This window comes from Varanus komodoensis, unplaced genomic scaffold, assembly GCF_004798865.1.
Source record: "Varanus komodoensis strain SLA01 unplaced genomic scaffold, ASM479886v1 scaffold22, whole genome shotgun sequence".
Taxonomy (NCBI): Eukaryota; Metazoa; Chordata; class Lepidosauria; order Squamata; family Varanidae; genus Varanus; species Varanus komodoensis.
In genome coordinates this window covers 7,652,292-7,669,140 of record NW_025335606.1, presented here as the reverse complement: position 1 = coordinate 7,669,140, position 16,849 = coordinate 7,652,292, and the positions used below count along the sequence as shown (strand labels likewise).

At 44.9% G+C, this 16,849-nt stretch overlaps 1 protein-coding gene across 1 annotated transcript in view; it reads left to right on the top strand.

The window, feature by feature from the left end:
- The window catches only part of MYO5B (myosin VB), a 211,019-nt gene that overhangs the window by 85,251 nt on the left and 108,919 nt on the right, over positions 1 to 16,849 (top strand). The window contains exons 8-11 of the mRNA XM_044431198.1: positions 1,772 to 1,853; positions 3,897 to 4,037; positions 11,288 to 11,410; positions 13,193 to 13,276. Coding sequence (XP_044287133.1) covers positions 1,772 to 1,853; positions 3,897 to 4,037; positions 11,288 to 11,410; positions 13,193 to 13,276 — 430 coding nt within the window. The remainder of the gene's footprint in view (positions 1 to 1,771; positions 1,854 to 3,896; positions 4,038 to 11,287; positions 11,411 to 13,192; positions 13,277 to 16,849) is intronic.

Below are 16,849 nucleotides of genomic sequence, written 5' to 3'. Positions count from 1 at the left end.
TAGACGTCAAACCAGAATTGTAACATCACAGGTCCATAAAAAATAACAACTTAAAACCAAGTCTGATGAGACGAATAGAAGTCAAGTGCCTTAAACTGCTTCAATCAACCAAAGAACGAGGGATTGGATTTCCATCGGAGCAACACGCTTACAAATTGTAACCTTAATGGTATTACCTTAAGCCTTCAGCAGTTTTGGTCTGTTAGAGTTAAGCTGTTAAAATGATAATAGAGGTGCTCTTAATCTGATAAAATGGAAAAATTGGGGAATGATTGTGCTAGTATTAAATAACAGTATTGTTGAGCATGGACAGTTACAAATGTAGCCCCTAAAATGACAATGAAAAGATATTTTAAGCTCTTTATCTTTTTGGTCCAGTGGAAAGCATTCTGCTTAGTTGTGCTTTTATCTTCTCAAAAGCTGTATTAATTGAAAGGAGAAAGCCCATGTTTCCTCCTGTTTCTTTCTTAGAATTTAAAAAAAAACTCACAGAGGTTGTTGTTTATCTCTAGGTGTTTAGATCAGCCATGATTTTTCTCATGCTTTGCTTGTTCAAAAAAGGGGGGTATTCAAACCATTAACAATTTGACTTTTAGACATGTTTGTCCAGAATGTATGGCCACTTTGAAACGTTATAATTACCACAGTCACAAAATAATAATAATAATAACAATAATGACAATAACAACAACAATCAGCAGCAGCTTCCTAATGAGAAAGGCAATCCACTAGTTTTGAGTAGGGCCAGCTTCAAGGTTACAGGGAAGTGGGACCTAGACAAAGAGGCCTTGGTGACCTCTTGGTTTGGTGGCCACTCCTGCCTGTGGACTCATCAGCACACATCCAGGAAGCCAGAATTTCCCAGAATGCTCTGGAATCCGCTAAGGTGGCATTGCTTTGGGGCATTGTGGGAAATTTTAAATGGTGCCATTTACAGAGCCCTGGTGCCTTAGGGCAGGCAGGCCGGCCTCATAAGAATCTACAAACCTCTCCTGGCCCACCTAGCCTGGAATTGATGCTACTGACAGGCTGTGAATCTCCAGGGTTTGTGGGAAGGTCCTTTCCTCACCCTCTCCGGAGATGCCAGGGGTTGAATCTGGGGCTTCCTGCGTGCACAGCAGAGGCTCCGCCTCCAAGCTGCAACCCGTCCGTGCTGGTGTAGCGTGCTGCTTGCGGTCTTGTGAACAGAACCTCTTCTGTGCAAAGCTGGAGTGGCGGACATTTGAGGATCAAATGCATCATATCGTTCCACTCATCTGTCCTGTGGGTAGGAATATAATGGTTAGCAATTCCCTGCCCTGGGAGGCATGCAGCTGCTGTTGGTATTCATCAGCGACTGGATTTGCAACAGTGGGAGAAACAAGAATGGCAGAAGAGAGTGGCGCACCTGTATGAGGCGGAGGGCAAAGGTGCTGGAGGGTTTGGGCATCATCGCTGTTGTTTCCAGTAAGTGGCATGCAGCCCTACCCTGCTGGGTGCTCTTCAGAGGTGTCTGAGTGCAAGTCCTATCATCCTCTGGTCAGCAGTGGAATTTATGTCTGGCACATCTGCAGCGCACCTGGCTGAGGAAGTCTGCCATAATGCAATGAATATATATATATATATATATATATATATATATATATGAAAAATTGATATTTTTAATGCTGGTCAATCGTATGCCCAGGGCAATTTACAAAAAAGAATAAAACAATGCAAATGAAAACATTGAAGATGCATTTTAGAACGAATTCAGTGTAGGCTTACCCAAGAATATTGTTTTGCTCTGCAGGTTTGAAACCTTTGAAATGAATAGCTTCGAACAATTCTGCATCAACTATGCCAACGAAAAGCTACAGCAGCAGTTCAACTCGGTAATTTGGGTTTCCAGTTTTTTATCAGCAAGTTTATCTGGAGGTGGCCAGAAGGGCAGGGGTTAGGAAAGTATCCGTGCCTGGCTTTTCATGATTCAGCGTGTGTAAAAATGGCAATTCTTCAAATATATTATCTTTTTTTAAAAACACATAACATTTTTTCAGTTGGGACTATTTTGTTTTCACCAACAGCAGTATTAAGTAGAAGCACCCAGGTTGTAACAGGGGTATGATCTTATATGCGCTTCAAGTCAGAAATATATTCAATTGATGTTAGTGAACACACGCAGCCTAAATTCCAATTGCAGCTGAAAACATCTGCAACCCATCTCTTCACAGATTCAGGAACATGTAACATGAAATAAAGCATGTATTTCCGAATCTGTTTAGATGTGGAGCAGTGCATAAATATTATAATTAATAAATGCAGCTGTTGGGATTACTAACCATCCAGTGTCTTACTGGTCTAACTAATAGCACGTCCTTCTGTCAGGTAAGCAGGATTAGATTCTGTCCTTGGGACAGTTTGTCATCCTCAGTGGTGGTCCTTTTGCTTCTTTTTCCTGGGTCCAGGTTACTCTGCTCCTTCTCCTGTCCCTTCAAAGCAAGAAGGCTCCACAAAACCCCCCTGCCTGCTTTTGTGCGGTGGGACTGAACGGGGGTGACTCATGAAGCCAATGTGCCTCCTTTCCCACCCACTCAGGGCAAGGTGGTTCCTCAGAAGCCTCCCCCCTGCAATGTTTTGCCAAGTCTGTTTTAGCTTATAAGCCCTTTGGGAGAAAGGACTGGCCATGCATGTTTTGTAGGAAGCGCCAAGCACGTATACTGCATGATGGTGAGGGTCATGATGATCACAATGAACATAAGCGATGGGTTTGATGGTAGCTTGAGTCCAAGGGCAGCACCTTGAGGAATGAGCTACCCAAAGAAGAACATAGAGAAGATAGCAGCACCCACCTTCTGCCCTCAGGGAAGTAGCTTCCAGGTTGCTGAGGCCCCTGCCTCCGTCTAATGCTGAGGTGAATTTTCCAGAACACACCCATCAGTACATACAGGGACAGCCTGCCTATCCCTGGACTTGCACGACCATTTACAAATCTGCATATTTCTCTGATCTGGGCTGGCACCTGAAATGGTGTTCATTAGTGCTTGAACCTGCAAGTGATTCTCAGGGCCTCAGAAGTACAGAAATTGGAACTGAGTGGGCATCTGCCTCTTGGATGTATCTTTCTCCATGAGTTTCCATGGTGGATGCAAAGACTCCCTGAGGTAAAAGAAGTGGGAACTCTAACAATGATTGGGTAACTCCTGCCCACAGGTTGAGTGTGGGTTGTCATTGAGCTGTGGCTTCCTGATGACTCTGAGCCCCGCCAGGATAATAAACAATGGTGAACAATTCACAGCTCAAACCCAACAAACCATGGTTGTTTATAATTAACAAGCCAGGGCTTGGTAGGACACCTTGGTTGGGGTAACGTGAGAACCCTTGTTTGAACAACAATGCAACCTGCACTCAACCCATACTCAACCCTGAAGGTGGGATTATTGTGTTGTCTGAACCCAGTCAATATCTGTAGGACAGACACTTTCGGCTTGCAGTGTATGCTGTCAGGTTATCCTAAAATGACTCCAAGCTGCCTACAGATATACATCTTGTCACTTCCTCATGGAAGCATCAGAATTCAGTGGGGAAATGTACTGGGGCTCTCAGGAAATATTAGGACTGTGTCAGATTCCAGTTATGTAAATTAAATCCAAAGTAATATAGGTGTGCTTCACTTTACTTTTTAAGCACCCCTTTTAGTTCATATCAGCTTCATCTCGTGTTAAATACCCTGTATTGTTTTTGAGTGCAGCCAGAGAGGGTGGAATAAGAATTAATAAAGCACATGTTAAATCGAGGAGTTGGCTAAGTAGCTACTTATAACCACTGTCTAGGTTTTTAAAATAAAGTCTGCTACACCCCTGAGAGCATTCCTGGTTTATTATCAAATTAGTCTTTCCTAAACGCAGGCAGATTTTTACTGTCTCTTTCTGTTGCAGCATGTATTTAAATTGGAACAAGAAGAATACATGAAGGAGCAAATCCCTTGGACGCTCATAGATTTTTATGACAACCAGCCGTGCATAGATCTTATTGAAGCTAAGCTGGGTATTTTGGACTTGCTGGATGAAGAATGTAAGGTAAACAGAGTATAACAGTACAACCCTAGGTGATACGCCTGATTTTTTAAAAAATCTGTGTTTGTTGCTGATGCAGCTGAACAGAGCAGTGTACTGGATCTAATATCATTCATGCACCCATGGGATGAAAAGTGCTAGTGGAATGGTTTTCCCCTCTTCTCTGGAGCGGATTGGAGGGGTACACAGAAAGTTTTGAGGCTGTGGAGAGGATAGCAAAGGGAAGCAATGTTGGTTTTATCCTTACAGCAGCTTTGCATTACATTACTCTTTGGACAATAAAATGTCGCACTACCTCCCTCCATTTGGATTAGTGCTCCAGATTTATATTGTTCAAACTATCCATGACCGCTTTTGGAGGCTTATGAATGGACTATGAGAAGGGAAATGGCTGTCAGCCCTGATGGGGTGGGAAAAAGCCAGAGGTTCTTGTCAGAAGTGGTAACCCTTCTCAACTTGTAGCTATGGAGCAGGAGTTCCAGGGAGGAACAGCTTTGAACAGTAACACCCAAGAGAACCTCCACCACATCCTTGCCATGCTGCCCTTATTGTTGAAATGTTCTGGTAACTCTGCTGTGAAGCAGCCTCCAAGGCATTCTGATAGTCCTTTAGATGTAGTAGGAATTTTTGATAATACAGAGCAAGGAGAATCCTGTTTCCCAGCAAGTTGTCCGAAGTGGAGATTGCATCCTGAGCTGTTATGTGTTGTAGTACCTTCTGGAAAAGTATTACATAAAAACATAGAAACAGAGCGAGTCAGAAGGGGTCTCCTGGACCATCTAGTCTGACCCCTGGCTCCAGTCGGCTCCGCTCATGACATGCCCACCATGTGCATGTCTAGCCTATCCTTGAACACCCGCACCGATGGGGCCTCAACCACCTCCCCTGGGAGCCCATTCCATACCCTCGGGGTCCTGACTGTCAGAAAGTGCTTCCTGGCATCTAAATTGAACCTTGGTTCCCTGAGCTTCACTCTGCAGGGGAGAACAGGCCTCTACCCATCTCCGTGTGACACCCCATCACATACCTGTATGTCGCCAACAGATCCCCTCTGAGTCTCCTCTTCTCCAGGCTGAAGAGACCCAGTTCCCTCAGTCTCGCCTCATCCCCCATCCCCTGCAAACTGGCCGCCAACCTTGTGGCCCTACGCTGCATTGACTCCAACCTGGCTATATCCTTTCTGTAATGAGGGGCCCAAAACTGAACACAATACTCCAGTTGCGGGCGCACCAGAGTCGTATGGAGCGGTAGTAATACCTCTCTCAATCTAGAAGCCACACTTCTGGCTATGCAACCAAGGGTGGTGTTTGCCCTCTTGACTACTGCATCACACTGCTGACTCATGTTTAGCCTGCAGTCGACCAGCACCCTGAGGTCCCTTTCACAACTGCTGCTCTCCGGCCACTTGTCATCTAACCTGTACTTATGACACCCATTCCTATGCCCCAAGTGCAAGACCTTGCACTTATCCACATTGAATGCCATCCTGTTGTCTCCTGCCCACTTCCATAGTCTGCCCAGATCCTTTTGGATCTGGAGTACCTGCTCCTCAGTTGTGGCCACTGCTCCAGTTTTAGTATCGTTTGCAAATTTGACCAGCAGAGTGTTCACACCTTCTTCTATTACCTATTCTTTCTTTTCAGACCTTAGTGTTAGTAATTCACCTGAGACATCATTTCTTGGTGAAACTATATGGAATTAATTATTTAAAATTATTTTAATTTTACACTACAATAGTTTTACAAGTTTTGGGGCCTATCTCCAACTGCCACCTCTGAGGGAGCTCAGTTGGTGGCAACAAAGAGAAGGGCCTTTTCAGTGGTGGTGGGAACCAGTGAGGCCCAACTGGTGCCAACATTACTATTTTTTTGGTGCCAGGTAAACACCGCCCTCTACAGCAGGACACTCAAATAGCTTACTGGGGCCTGCTAAGCTGTTAATTTAGGTCTGAATCTCCTCCTCCATCTCCTCCTAGTTGTTATTTTATATCGTATGTATATTAACCTGTTTAATGTTGTTCTCTCCTTCATGGATCACTGCCTTGTCGTGGCGGAGGGGCTTGTGTAGCTCAATGAAGCTATGAGCTGTGCCGTGCAGGGCCACCCAAGACGGACAGGTCATAGCAGAGAGCTCTGACAAAACGTGATCCACAGGAGAAGGAAATGGCAACCCACTCCAGTATCTTTGCTGTGAAAACCCCATGGACAGTACCAAAAGGCAAAAAGATATGACGCCGGAAGATGAGCCCCTCAGGTCGGAAGGTGTCCAAAATGATACTGGGGAAGAGCGGAGGGCTAGTACTAGTAGCGCCAGAAAGAATGAAGTGACTGGGTCAAAGCCGAAAGGACACTCAGTTGCAGATGTATCTGGTGGTGAAAGGAGAGTCTGATGCTGCAAAGATCTATACTCCATAGGAACGTGGAATGTAAGATCCATGAATCAAGGCAAGCTGGATGTGGTCAAACAAGAGATGACAAGACTGAACATCGACATCTTAGGAATCAGTGAACTAAAATGGACAGGAATGGGTGAATTTAATTCGGATGAGCATCAGGTATACTACTGCGGGCAAGAATCCCTCAGAAGAAATGGAGTAGCCTTCATAGTCAATAAAAGAGTAGGAAAAGCAGTAATGGGATACAATCTCCAAAATGACAGAATGATCTCAGTTCGAATCCAAGGCAAACCATTCAGTATCACAATAGTTCAATAGTCCAGCCACTGGTGCTGAAGAAGCTGACATTGACCAGTTCTATGAACGCCTACAACACCTTTTAGAACTAACACCAAAAAATGATGTCCTTATCATCATGGGGGATTGGAATGCTAAAGTAGGAAGCCAAAAGATAACTGGAATAACAGGCAAGCTTGGCCTTGGAGTACAAAATGAAGCAGGGCACAGGCTGGTAGAATTTTGTCAAGAGAGTACGATGGTCATAGCAAACACTCTTTTCCAACAACCCAAGAGACGACTCTACACATGGGCATCACCAGAAGGTCAACACAGAAATCAGATTGACTATGTGCTCTGCAGCCAAAGATGGAGAAGCTCTATACAGTCAGTAAAAACTAGACCAGGAGCTGACTGTGGCTCAGATCATGAGCTTCTGGTTGCAAAATTTAGGCTTAAGTTGGTGAAAGTAGCGAAAAGCACTAGGCCACTCAGATATGAACCTAAATCATATCCCTGATGAATATACAGTAGAGGTGACAAATGGATTTAAGGAATTAGATCTGATAGACAGAGTGCCTGAAGAACTATGGACGGAGGTTCGCAACATTGTACAAGAGGTAGCAACTAAAACCATCCCAAAGAAAAAGAAATGCAAGAAAGCAAAATGGCTGTCCGAGGAAGCTTTACAAATAGCTGAGGAAAGAAGGGAAGAGAAAGGCAAGGGAGAAAGAGAAAGATTCACCCAATTGAATGCAGAATTCCAAAGAATAGCTAGAAGAGGTAAGAATGCCTTCTTAAATGAACAGTGCAAAGAAATAGAAGAAAACAATAGAATAGGGAGGACCAGAGATCGCTTCAAGACAATTGGAGATATGAAGGGAACGTTTCATGCAAAGATGGGCATGATAAAGGACCAAAATGGCGGGGACCTAACAGAGGCAGAAGAGATTAAGAAGAGGTGGCAAGATTACACAGAAGAACTATACAAGAAAGAGCTTAACATCCCTGATAACCACGATGGGGTGGTCACTGACCTCGAGCCAGACATCATGGAATGTGAAGTCAAATGGGCCTTAGGAAGTCTGAGCAACAACAAAGCTAGTGGAGGTGACAGTATTCCAGCTGAGCTATTCAAAATCTTAAAAGACGATGCAGTAAAAGTGCTACACTCAATATGCCCGCAAATTTGGAAAACTCAACAGTGGCCACAGGATTGGAAAAGGTCAGTTTACATTCCGATCCCAAAGAAGGGCAATGCCAAAGAATGTTCAAACTACCGCACCATTGCACTCATTTCACATGCTAGCAAAGTGATGCTCAAAATCGTACAAGCTAGGCTCCAGCAGTATGTGAACAGAGAACTACCAGAAGTACAGGCAGGATTTCGAAGAGGGAGAGGAACTAGAGATCAAATTGCCAACAAACGCTGGATCATGGAGAAAGCTAGAGAGTTCCAGAAAAACATCTACTTCTGCTTCACTGACTATGCTAAAGCCTTTGATTGTGTGGATCACAACAAATTGTGGCAAGTTCTTAAAGAGATGGGAGTACCAGACCATCTTATTTGTCTCTTGAGAAACCTATATGCAGGTCAAGAAGCAACAGTGAGAACTGGACACAGAACCACTGATCGGTTCAACATTGAGAAAGGAGTTTGGCAAGGCTATAATACTGTCGCCCTGCCTATTTAACTTATATGCAGAGCACAGCATGAGAAAGGCAGGGCTAGATGAATCACCAGTTGGAATTAAGACTGCTGGGAGAAATATCAACAACCTCAGATATGCAGATGATACCACTCTCATGGCAGAAAGTGAAGAGGAACTAAAGAGCCTCTTGATGCAGGTGAAGGAGGAGAGCACAAAAGTTGGCTTGAAACTCAGCATTAAGAACTTCCTGGCAAATAGATGGGGAAGAAATGGAGGTTGTGACAGATTTTATTTTCCTGGGCTCCAAGATCACCGCAGACGGGGACTGCAGCCAAGAAATTAAAAGACGCTTGCTTCTTGGGAGGAAAGCTATGGCAAATCTAGACAGCATACTAAAAAGCAGAGACATCACCCTGCCAACAAACGTGTGTATAGTCAAGGCTATGGTTTTCCCAGTTGCAATGTATGGCTGTGAAAACTGGACCATAAGGAAGGCTGAGCACTAAAGAATTGAGGCCTTTGCATTATGGTGCTGGAGGAGACTCCTGCGAGTCCCTTGGACCGCAAGGCGATCAAACTGGTCAGTCCTAGAGGAGATCAACCCTGTCTGCTCTTTAGAAGGCCAGATCCTGAAGATGAAGCTCAAATACTTTGGCCACCAAATGAGAAGGAAGGACTCCTTGGAGAAGAGCCTAATTTTGGGAACAATAGATGGCAAAAGATGAAGGAGACGGCAGAGGATGAGGTGGCTGGATGGAGTCACTGAAGCAGTTGGCATGAGCTTAGGTGGACTCCAGGGGATGGTGGAGGAGAGGAGGGCCTGGAGGAATGTTGTCCATGGGGTTGCGATGGGTCGGACACAACTTCGCGACTAACAACAACAACAATGTGGTTCTAAATTTTGTATTGTTAACTTTTAATGGCATTTAATAAATTTTTAATGCAATCTATATTTTAATGTGCTTTGTGAACCTGCCAGAGAGCTTCTTTAATTATACTTAAATAAGTATAACTTTATTCAATACAGTATTTAAATAGATTTGGGGGGGGGGCTAGGCAAGTTCATAAAGCAACGAGCAAACAGGTATTCCTGAAAGATGTTTTTTCCATACCTGTTTATTTGTGCTTAAGTACTTAAGATATTTCGTGATTTTATACCTAGAAAGTCTATTGTTGTTGTTTTTTGCATAAGCTGAGCTTAATGTGGTAGAAAACAAGATTCAGCCTAGATAAATCATGTTTGAATGTAATATATGCATAAATTTTTGTTTACAGTTTTATTATGCAACACTGACCTTGGAGTAAAAAGTTATAATGCCTAATAAAAGCAGTAAAAATGATCTGGAGGATAAACATAAAATTAAAAAGGCCCATGGGATTTATTCTTAAGCCACTAAAAGCCTGGCCAATAAAAATGTCACAGTTTGTCCCCAGACATGCCCCCACCGTCTCTCTGTCGAGAGAGAGAGGAAATGTTTGGATGAGGTCTCAGATGTGGATATATGATAATTTCATTACAGTACACACATTACTCAAATTGTCCCAGGGATGTGTGATCCTGAACATGAATGCAAACAGAAGTGCATTTTCTTTGCATTTCTTTGAAACTGTTCACATGTTCCCTAACTTGCCTTCGCATTTGCAAATGTATACTTTTATGTATAAATGAGTACTTTTTCAATAAGTACGTATTTTAAATCACCTCCGCTTTTAGTCTACGGGAGAACAGTTCTGAAAATTTGGATATTGTTTGTGCCCCTAATAGTTGGTAGCTGTTAGTTTTGCACAGTTTCTCATTTTGTGCAAAACAAACAGCGGTTGGGTGTGTAAGCACAAAGCAAGGAGAGACCAGCAGCAAGATAATCTCGCTTTCAGCCATATGAGAGGAATGGTTTAATTTGGTTTTAGTCATCTGAGAGGGTTGGTTTAACTTGGAGTCCTGTACTGAGCAGGGGGTTGGACCTGATGGCCTTCTGGCCCCTTCAGATTCTATTGTTCTATGATTCTGTGGTGTAGAGAGAATCTTGGCAAGCTGTAACATCACTCAATCACTGACTGGTAGTCTCTGGTTCAAGGCCAGACTACTTCCAGTATTGTGACTGGGACAGACATCTGACTTGGGGAACCAGCAATCCTTGCACAGATATGATTCTAGCCATTTTGAGCCTCTTGTTCCGGCAGACTGTCTTTGCATGGACCTGCTAGTCTGCCTGGGTTATGTTTTGATATAACATTGCAATCACATACTCCTTGGTCCTGAAAATGGGAGAATAGAGATTACATCTGATTGTCCCATGACTGAGCTTGACTTTAATATGCATAGACCTGATGCATAGACCAGATGTTCCACATCTGGACATCAGACTGATCTCGTGGTGGGCCGAATTCACACAACTCACATCCCTCCCCTGCACCATTGATAGGATCTGGCTTGTTAATGCTACTTCTGCATGGGGCCAGAGGTATGTTGCCAGTGCTGAGATACCTGGGCCACTGATCAAACAAAAGGTGGCTTCATGTGCTACTTTTTATGCTATAAGCACAAAAACCTATAGGTACCATGTTCATTGCGTAAGGTGCATATGTATGTAAACTTCTGCTTTCCTCCTTAAAGTTCACAATATCCATTACCTAGGAGGGAAGGGGCATATCAGCTTATACATCAGTTACCCTCCACAAGAAATCTGGCATGAATGTACCTTTCCCTTGTCTCCCTTTATTGTTGTAAGCCGCCCCGAGGCTTCGGCGAATGGGGCGGCATAAAAATGTTTTAATAAATAATAAATAAAATAAAGGTATACCAGGTAAATAGGCCATTTCTGTATAATGTGCCAGCCTCGTGCAGAACAGCTTCCTTACCTTGTGAGTTTTTCCTGAATATCCATGCATTTCTGCGCTAACCCCTCTCCTTTTTCATCCTGTTTTCAAAGGTCCCAAAGGGTACAGATGAGAATTGGGCTCAGAAACTCTACGACCGCCATGGAAGCAGCCAACACTTCCAGAAACCGCGCATGTCCAACACTTCCTTTATTGTTGTGCATTTCGCAGATAAGGTAAAGGCAGTTGCCCAGGGAGGTATTTGTGTAGTCAGGGACAACCTGTGCCAGTTCTTGAATGATGAATTGCATCTGCCAGTGGCTTGACAAGGCCCGGTGTAGCGGCTGTGGAATGTATTTATCTTCCCTTTGTCAGGACAGGTGAAAGCCCAAGCTAATTATGAGTGAGTTGAAAGGCTGCATTTGGGTTGGGGTGGTAGGGCTGGGCTAGGGAGAAGAGAGAGTATTAGCCTTCTTACTTCAGTTGCATCACTGAGTCTCCCCATGATAGAGCAGATCGGTAGGGCTTGCCGTGAACCAGGAAATTGGATTGGAATCTCGCTTCTTCTTGGCCCTGCATCTGTGTTTTAACAACAGCTGGATCCCCAGTGTTCAATTGCCTAATTGCATTCATAGAAGCAAGGCTTCCTCGTGCCAGACTCTGATGAGTGGGGCAAGAGCTGGGCTGGAAAAACACAGGCAATGTTGCCAAGAAGTTTCCATTCAGTGGAGAAGTGCTCAGCCTCGTGTGTCTTGTCATTTCCCTTGGAAGTCTTCTCTCCATGAGGCCAAGGGCAGAGGAGAGCAATGAGAAAATCAGTAGCACATCTGTGGTGTTCATTCCCTTCATTTCTGTACCCGTTTTGCTCTAAAACTGTGGGCCTCTGCTCCCCTTTATCAACTTTTTTGGAGCACACCCAGTAAGGAAATGGTTCGGCTGCTGTCACTGCTTGAGGCTTTTAAGTTGGAGAAGGGCTCTGGCGTTACCATCAGTGGGGAGTGGATGTGAAAAATGCAACATGGAGTGCAATTGAAAATCCATTGTAGGTTTTGTCAGGAAAGTTCCTTGAGCAGAAGGCTTGGGCTGTACTGACAGATTGTTTACGAGCTTTCTTTAATATTGGTCCAACAGTGACAGTGAGGCAGTACGTTGAGGGTCGATTCTGGGAGATACTTTGTCCTGAAAGCTTTAGAGGATGAAGGTGTGCAATTTATTTTGCAATCTTAAACTGTACCCTAGTTCTGACAGATGATGAGCAGAGCAAATAAGTATATTTTAGGCACCTGCGGTTAATGTGTATGTTGTTTAAAAAGGAAATCAAAGCAGTTGCCAAAGAAGGTTCCAGGAATCCTGTTCCACTTCTTCCTTCTCCAAAGGTTGTCAATTCCCCTTTTAATCAACTCATAGTTACACAGAATATTTTCCTCAGATCTTGCCCCATTGATGCCAACCTGAGAGGGAATCATATACTTCCCCCCTCTTCAAATTTACTTTCTTCAATATGATTTACATGGATGAGGGGTTGTGCACAGCTAGAATTATTTGTGGAAATCACAAATAGCAAGAAATAACAAATCCAGTGTAAAAAGAATTCCCAGATAACCCTTTTCTGATCCTTTTTCTTTAAACTAAGGTGATTAGTGATTTGAGGATGTTGTCATAGGTAATTCAGGGATTTCAAGAGCATGGCTTACTTTAATGCAAAAGTCATCCTCTTGCAATGCATTTGTATCTTCCTTAGGTTCATAGTAAAACCCCAGCTTTTATTTAAGAAGTTTCTAGTTAACATGTTCACTAAGAGACTGAAAAAAGGGAAGCAAACAAAGTGATAGTCAGCTCCATAGCCTTTTCACGCCAACTCAGTTTGGTGGAATTCAAGAACTGGTCATTTGAACCTGGGCACAGATCCTAATTATGGGTGCCACCAAAAACACCTGCTCTTGAATGCATGCTTTGCAAGAAGCTGTGCTCAGAGTTTTAACTCCCCCCACCCCCCTTTGCTCTGTAACCTGTCCTAGGTGGAATACGAGTGTTACGGCTTTCTGGAGAAAAACCAAGATACTGTTCATGAAGACCAGATCAATATACTGAAGGCCAGCAAGGTAAAACCTGAGATACCAAGGTGGGCACAGGTGGTGGTGGGGATTGACTAACACCTGTTTTGGCAGCATTTTATGTATCATCACTGCTTAACCTCCTCCATTTTCCTTCTTCTCCTGAGTGGTTCACTTAAGGTTGATCTGCCTCCTTTGCCTTCTTATCTACATTGGTTTATTTAAAATAGTGTGATATAGGGATGTACTGAACTGGGGAATCTGGCTAATGTAGTTCCATAGATTTCCTGCCTGCTTGTGATCCCCAAGCTGGGGAGGGGGTGTATGATTAACTGCAATTTGCATTTTTAAGCTGCTAATGAAGTTTGTGCAGATAAGCTCCCCAAAACCATGTAGCTCCAGAGCAATTTGTGCAGAATCTGTCAATTTGCACAAGTCAACCAGTTCTGCACAAATTGGCTGATTCTGAAGTGATTGTGCTGGGGTGACATGGTTTTGGGTACTTCTTTGCACAAATTTCATTTGTGGTTTAAAAATGCTCAAATTCTAGTTCATCCTACAGATAGAAGTCGTGAGCTGGGTTGATTCACCCCATGGTGAGTCGGTCCCAGCAGAAGGCTAACAAACCAGAATCTGGGGGCCAGATCATGGAAATCTGTTGGATTCCTGACCCTTCCCTGGATTACTCACACGTCCCTGGTGTGAAGTCCCATCTCATTAACCCAGTCTTTTGCCACCGTTTGGTCAAGAAAGGTCTCCATGGCAGTAGAGGAAACTGGGATCAGTGGCTTGGTCATACTAGAAGAGAGCCAAAGAAAATTAATTGATGTGCTGGCAGTTGTTTTTGAATCTTTTGGTGTCCTTCAGCTATTTTACCTTTCATGCAGGATGTTTCTTTGATGCATAGACAGCTATGACAGCTACTAGACTCACTTCTGTACAGGACTAAGTAATTTGAGAGCCAGTCCTAAATTTGTACAAGCATTTGGAGCATCTGTACCACATCCTAGTTAGTCTAAGCAAGTCTGTTTCTGATCCACGTTGCCTTCGCATGTGAACGTTTGTTCCAGACATTTTTATCCCACTGGCAACATTTAAGCTGGCTAACCAAGTACATAATAAACGTATACTGCTCAGCTTTTAACGCAAGGATCTTGTGAATCACTTGATGACGTGCAGCTTAATTGATTCCACTGAAAAACATTGCGCTTGGAGCAAAATGGCAAGTGGCAGTATTTTTCTGTGTTTCCCTTCAGTTTTCCTCCCTCGATGCTGGTATAAATCTGTGCATATTTCCCATATAATTCTACTTCTGGCTTCATGGGCTTTTTTACACTTCTTCTTAAGACATTATTATTATCATATAGCACTAATATGAAGAGTTGCTATTAATACATTTATAACCCGCCGTTTTCCCCTTGTCAGGAGCACAGGTGGGCTTACATAGTCCTTTCCATCTGATTCTGACATCAGCCCTGGGAGGCAGGTTGCACTGAGAACCACTGACTGGCCAAATGCCACCCACTGCACTTCATGGCTGAGTGTGGACTAGAACCCAGAGCTCCCAAGTCCCAGGCCAGCCGTCTAACCACTGCACTATATAGCCTGATTATATATAATCGCACCCTTTCCTAATGCAGAGGCACCCAGCATGAAGCAGGGCCATTGGCAGAGTGAGGCAGCGGCCTGGGGCACAGATCCTAAGGATGGGGGTGGGCAGCTGTGGCTGCCCTCTGGATGTGCCCCTTTGTTGGAGGACAGGGTTGTGTGTTGCATGCCACTGCCGTGCACCTCATAAGCCAGCCTGTGTTGTGCGTGTGTGCTCGGATGAGATTCCCAGGCGCGCGCGAGAGATGGAGGGCTCTGCTGGGAATGGCGGCTCAGACTCGGGGGAGAGGAGTGGAGAGCTGGCCCAGCCCTGGCTCAGAGATCTCACTCTGATCTCGGAGTTGGTGAGACTAGTGAGGCCCCGGCTGCTCAAATTCTCCTGCTGAGCCAGCCCGAGCCAGCGCTGGATCAAGCGCTTCAAGGACAACCACTGAGCCCCCTCCCACTCCTGATTGTGGGGAAGAAGCCAGTGGAGAACAGGCTGGGGAGGGGTTCTCGGGAGGAGAACTTGACACCCCAGGAGACGTGGACGCAAGGGCCCATTGATGAATCCACCGGCTGGACCAGTTAGAGGTTCAGTGGGAAGAACATTGAACTCCCATAGTGCACCTCTCTCCCGAGACCGGCCCCCAAGGGTTCCTAAGCAAAGCTTTGGGTGAAGGGGGGCAGAGTGACATTCCTCCTGGTGTGTGTGTGTTTCGAGGCTTGTGAATACATTGTTTCTGTGCGGAATAAAGACTCTTATTTGTGTGTTTGTTTATTTATTTGTTTGGAATTTTTCTATGCCGTCCCATTCGCATAAGCCTCAGGACAGCTTCCAACATATAAATAAATATCTATACATATAAAATCTGGAAACATCCTGGCAATAATTTAAAACCAATAAATAAAATCAGCACTTAAAATATCATTTGAATAAAAAGGTCTTGGCCTGGCGCCGAAAAACAAATAACGACGGCGCCAGGCTGGCCTCTCTGGGGAGCACATTCCATAGGTTGGGCGCCACCGCAGAGAAAGCCCTCCTCCGGGTACTCACCCTCCTAATATCTTTCACGAAGGGTTCCCGGAGAAGGGCCTCTGCCGCCGATCTCAGGAGGCAGGAGGGCAGATATGGATGCAGGCGCTCCTTTAGATATCCAGGTCCCAAGCCGTTAAGGGCTTTATAGGTGATAACCAGCCCCTTGAATTGGGCCCAGACTTCAATGGGGAGCCAGTGAAACTGACAGAGGACTGGGGTTATATAATAACAACGCCCAGTCCCCGTCAGCAACCTGGCAGCTCTATTTTGCACCATCTGAAATATCTGGACTGTCTTCAAGGGCAGCCCCATGTCAAGTGCGTTACAGAAGTCCAATCGGGAAGTAACCAAAGCATGTGTCACTGTTGCCAGGCAATCGTTCTCCAGGTAGGGACTCAGCTGATGGATCAACCGAAGCTGAAGGAAAGGGCTCCTCGCCACCATTATCATCTGAGCTTCTAATGACAGCTCTGGGTTGAGGAGCACCCCCAAGCTGCAGACCCTGGCCTTTAGAGGGAGTGTTACCCCATTCAGGACAAGGTCCAGGTCCCCTACCCCGAAGCCCGAACCCCTACCAACAGGACCTCCATCTTGTCTGGATTGAGCTTCAGTTTATTGGCCCTCATCCAGCCCATTATCTCGGCCAGGTACCAGTTCAGTACAGCCACTGCCTCACCTGGATTGGTGGAAAAAGAGAGCTAGAGCTGGGTATCATCAGCGTACTGATGATTCCGCAGCCCACACCTCCTGATGACCTCTCCCAGCGGTTTCATGTAGATGTTAAATTGCAAGGGGAACAAAATGGACCCCTGTGGAACTCCATGGCATAGCTGCCATGGCGCAGAGCCATAGTCCCCCAGCACCACCTTCTGGAGTCGGCCGTTGAGATAGGAGCGGAACCACTGCAAAGCAGTGCCTCCGACCCCCAATCCCGCTAGCCTATCCGGAAGGATACCATGGTCGATGGTATCGAAAGCCGCTGAGAGGTCCAGGAG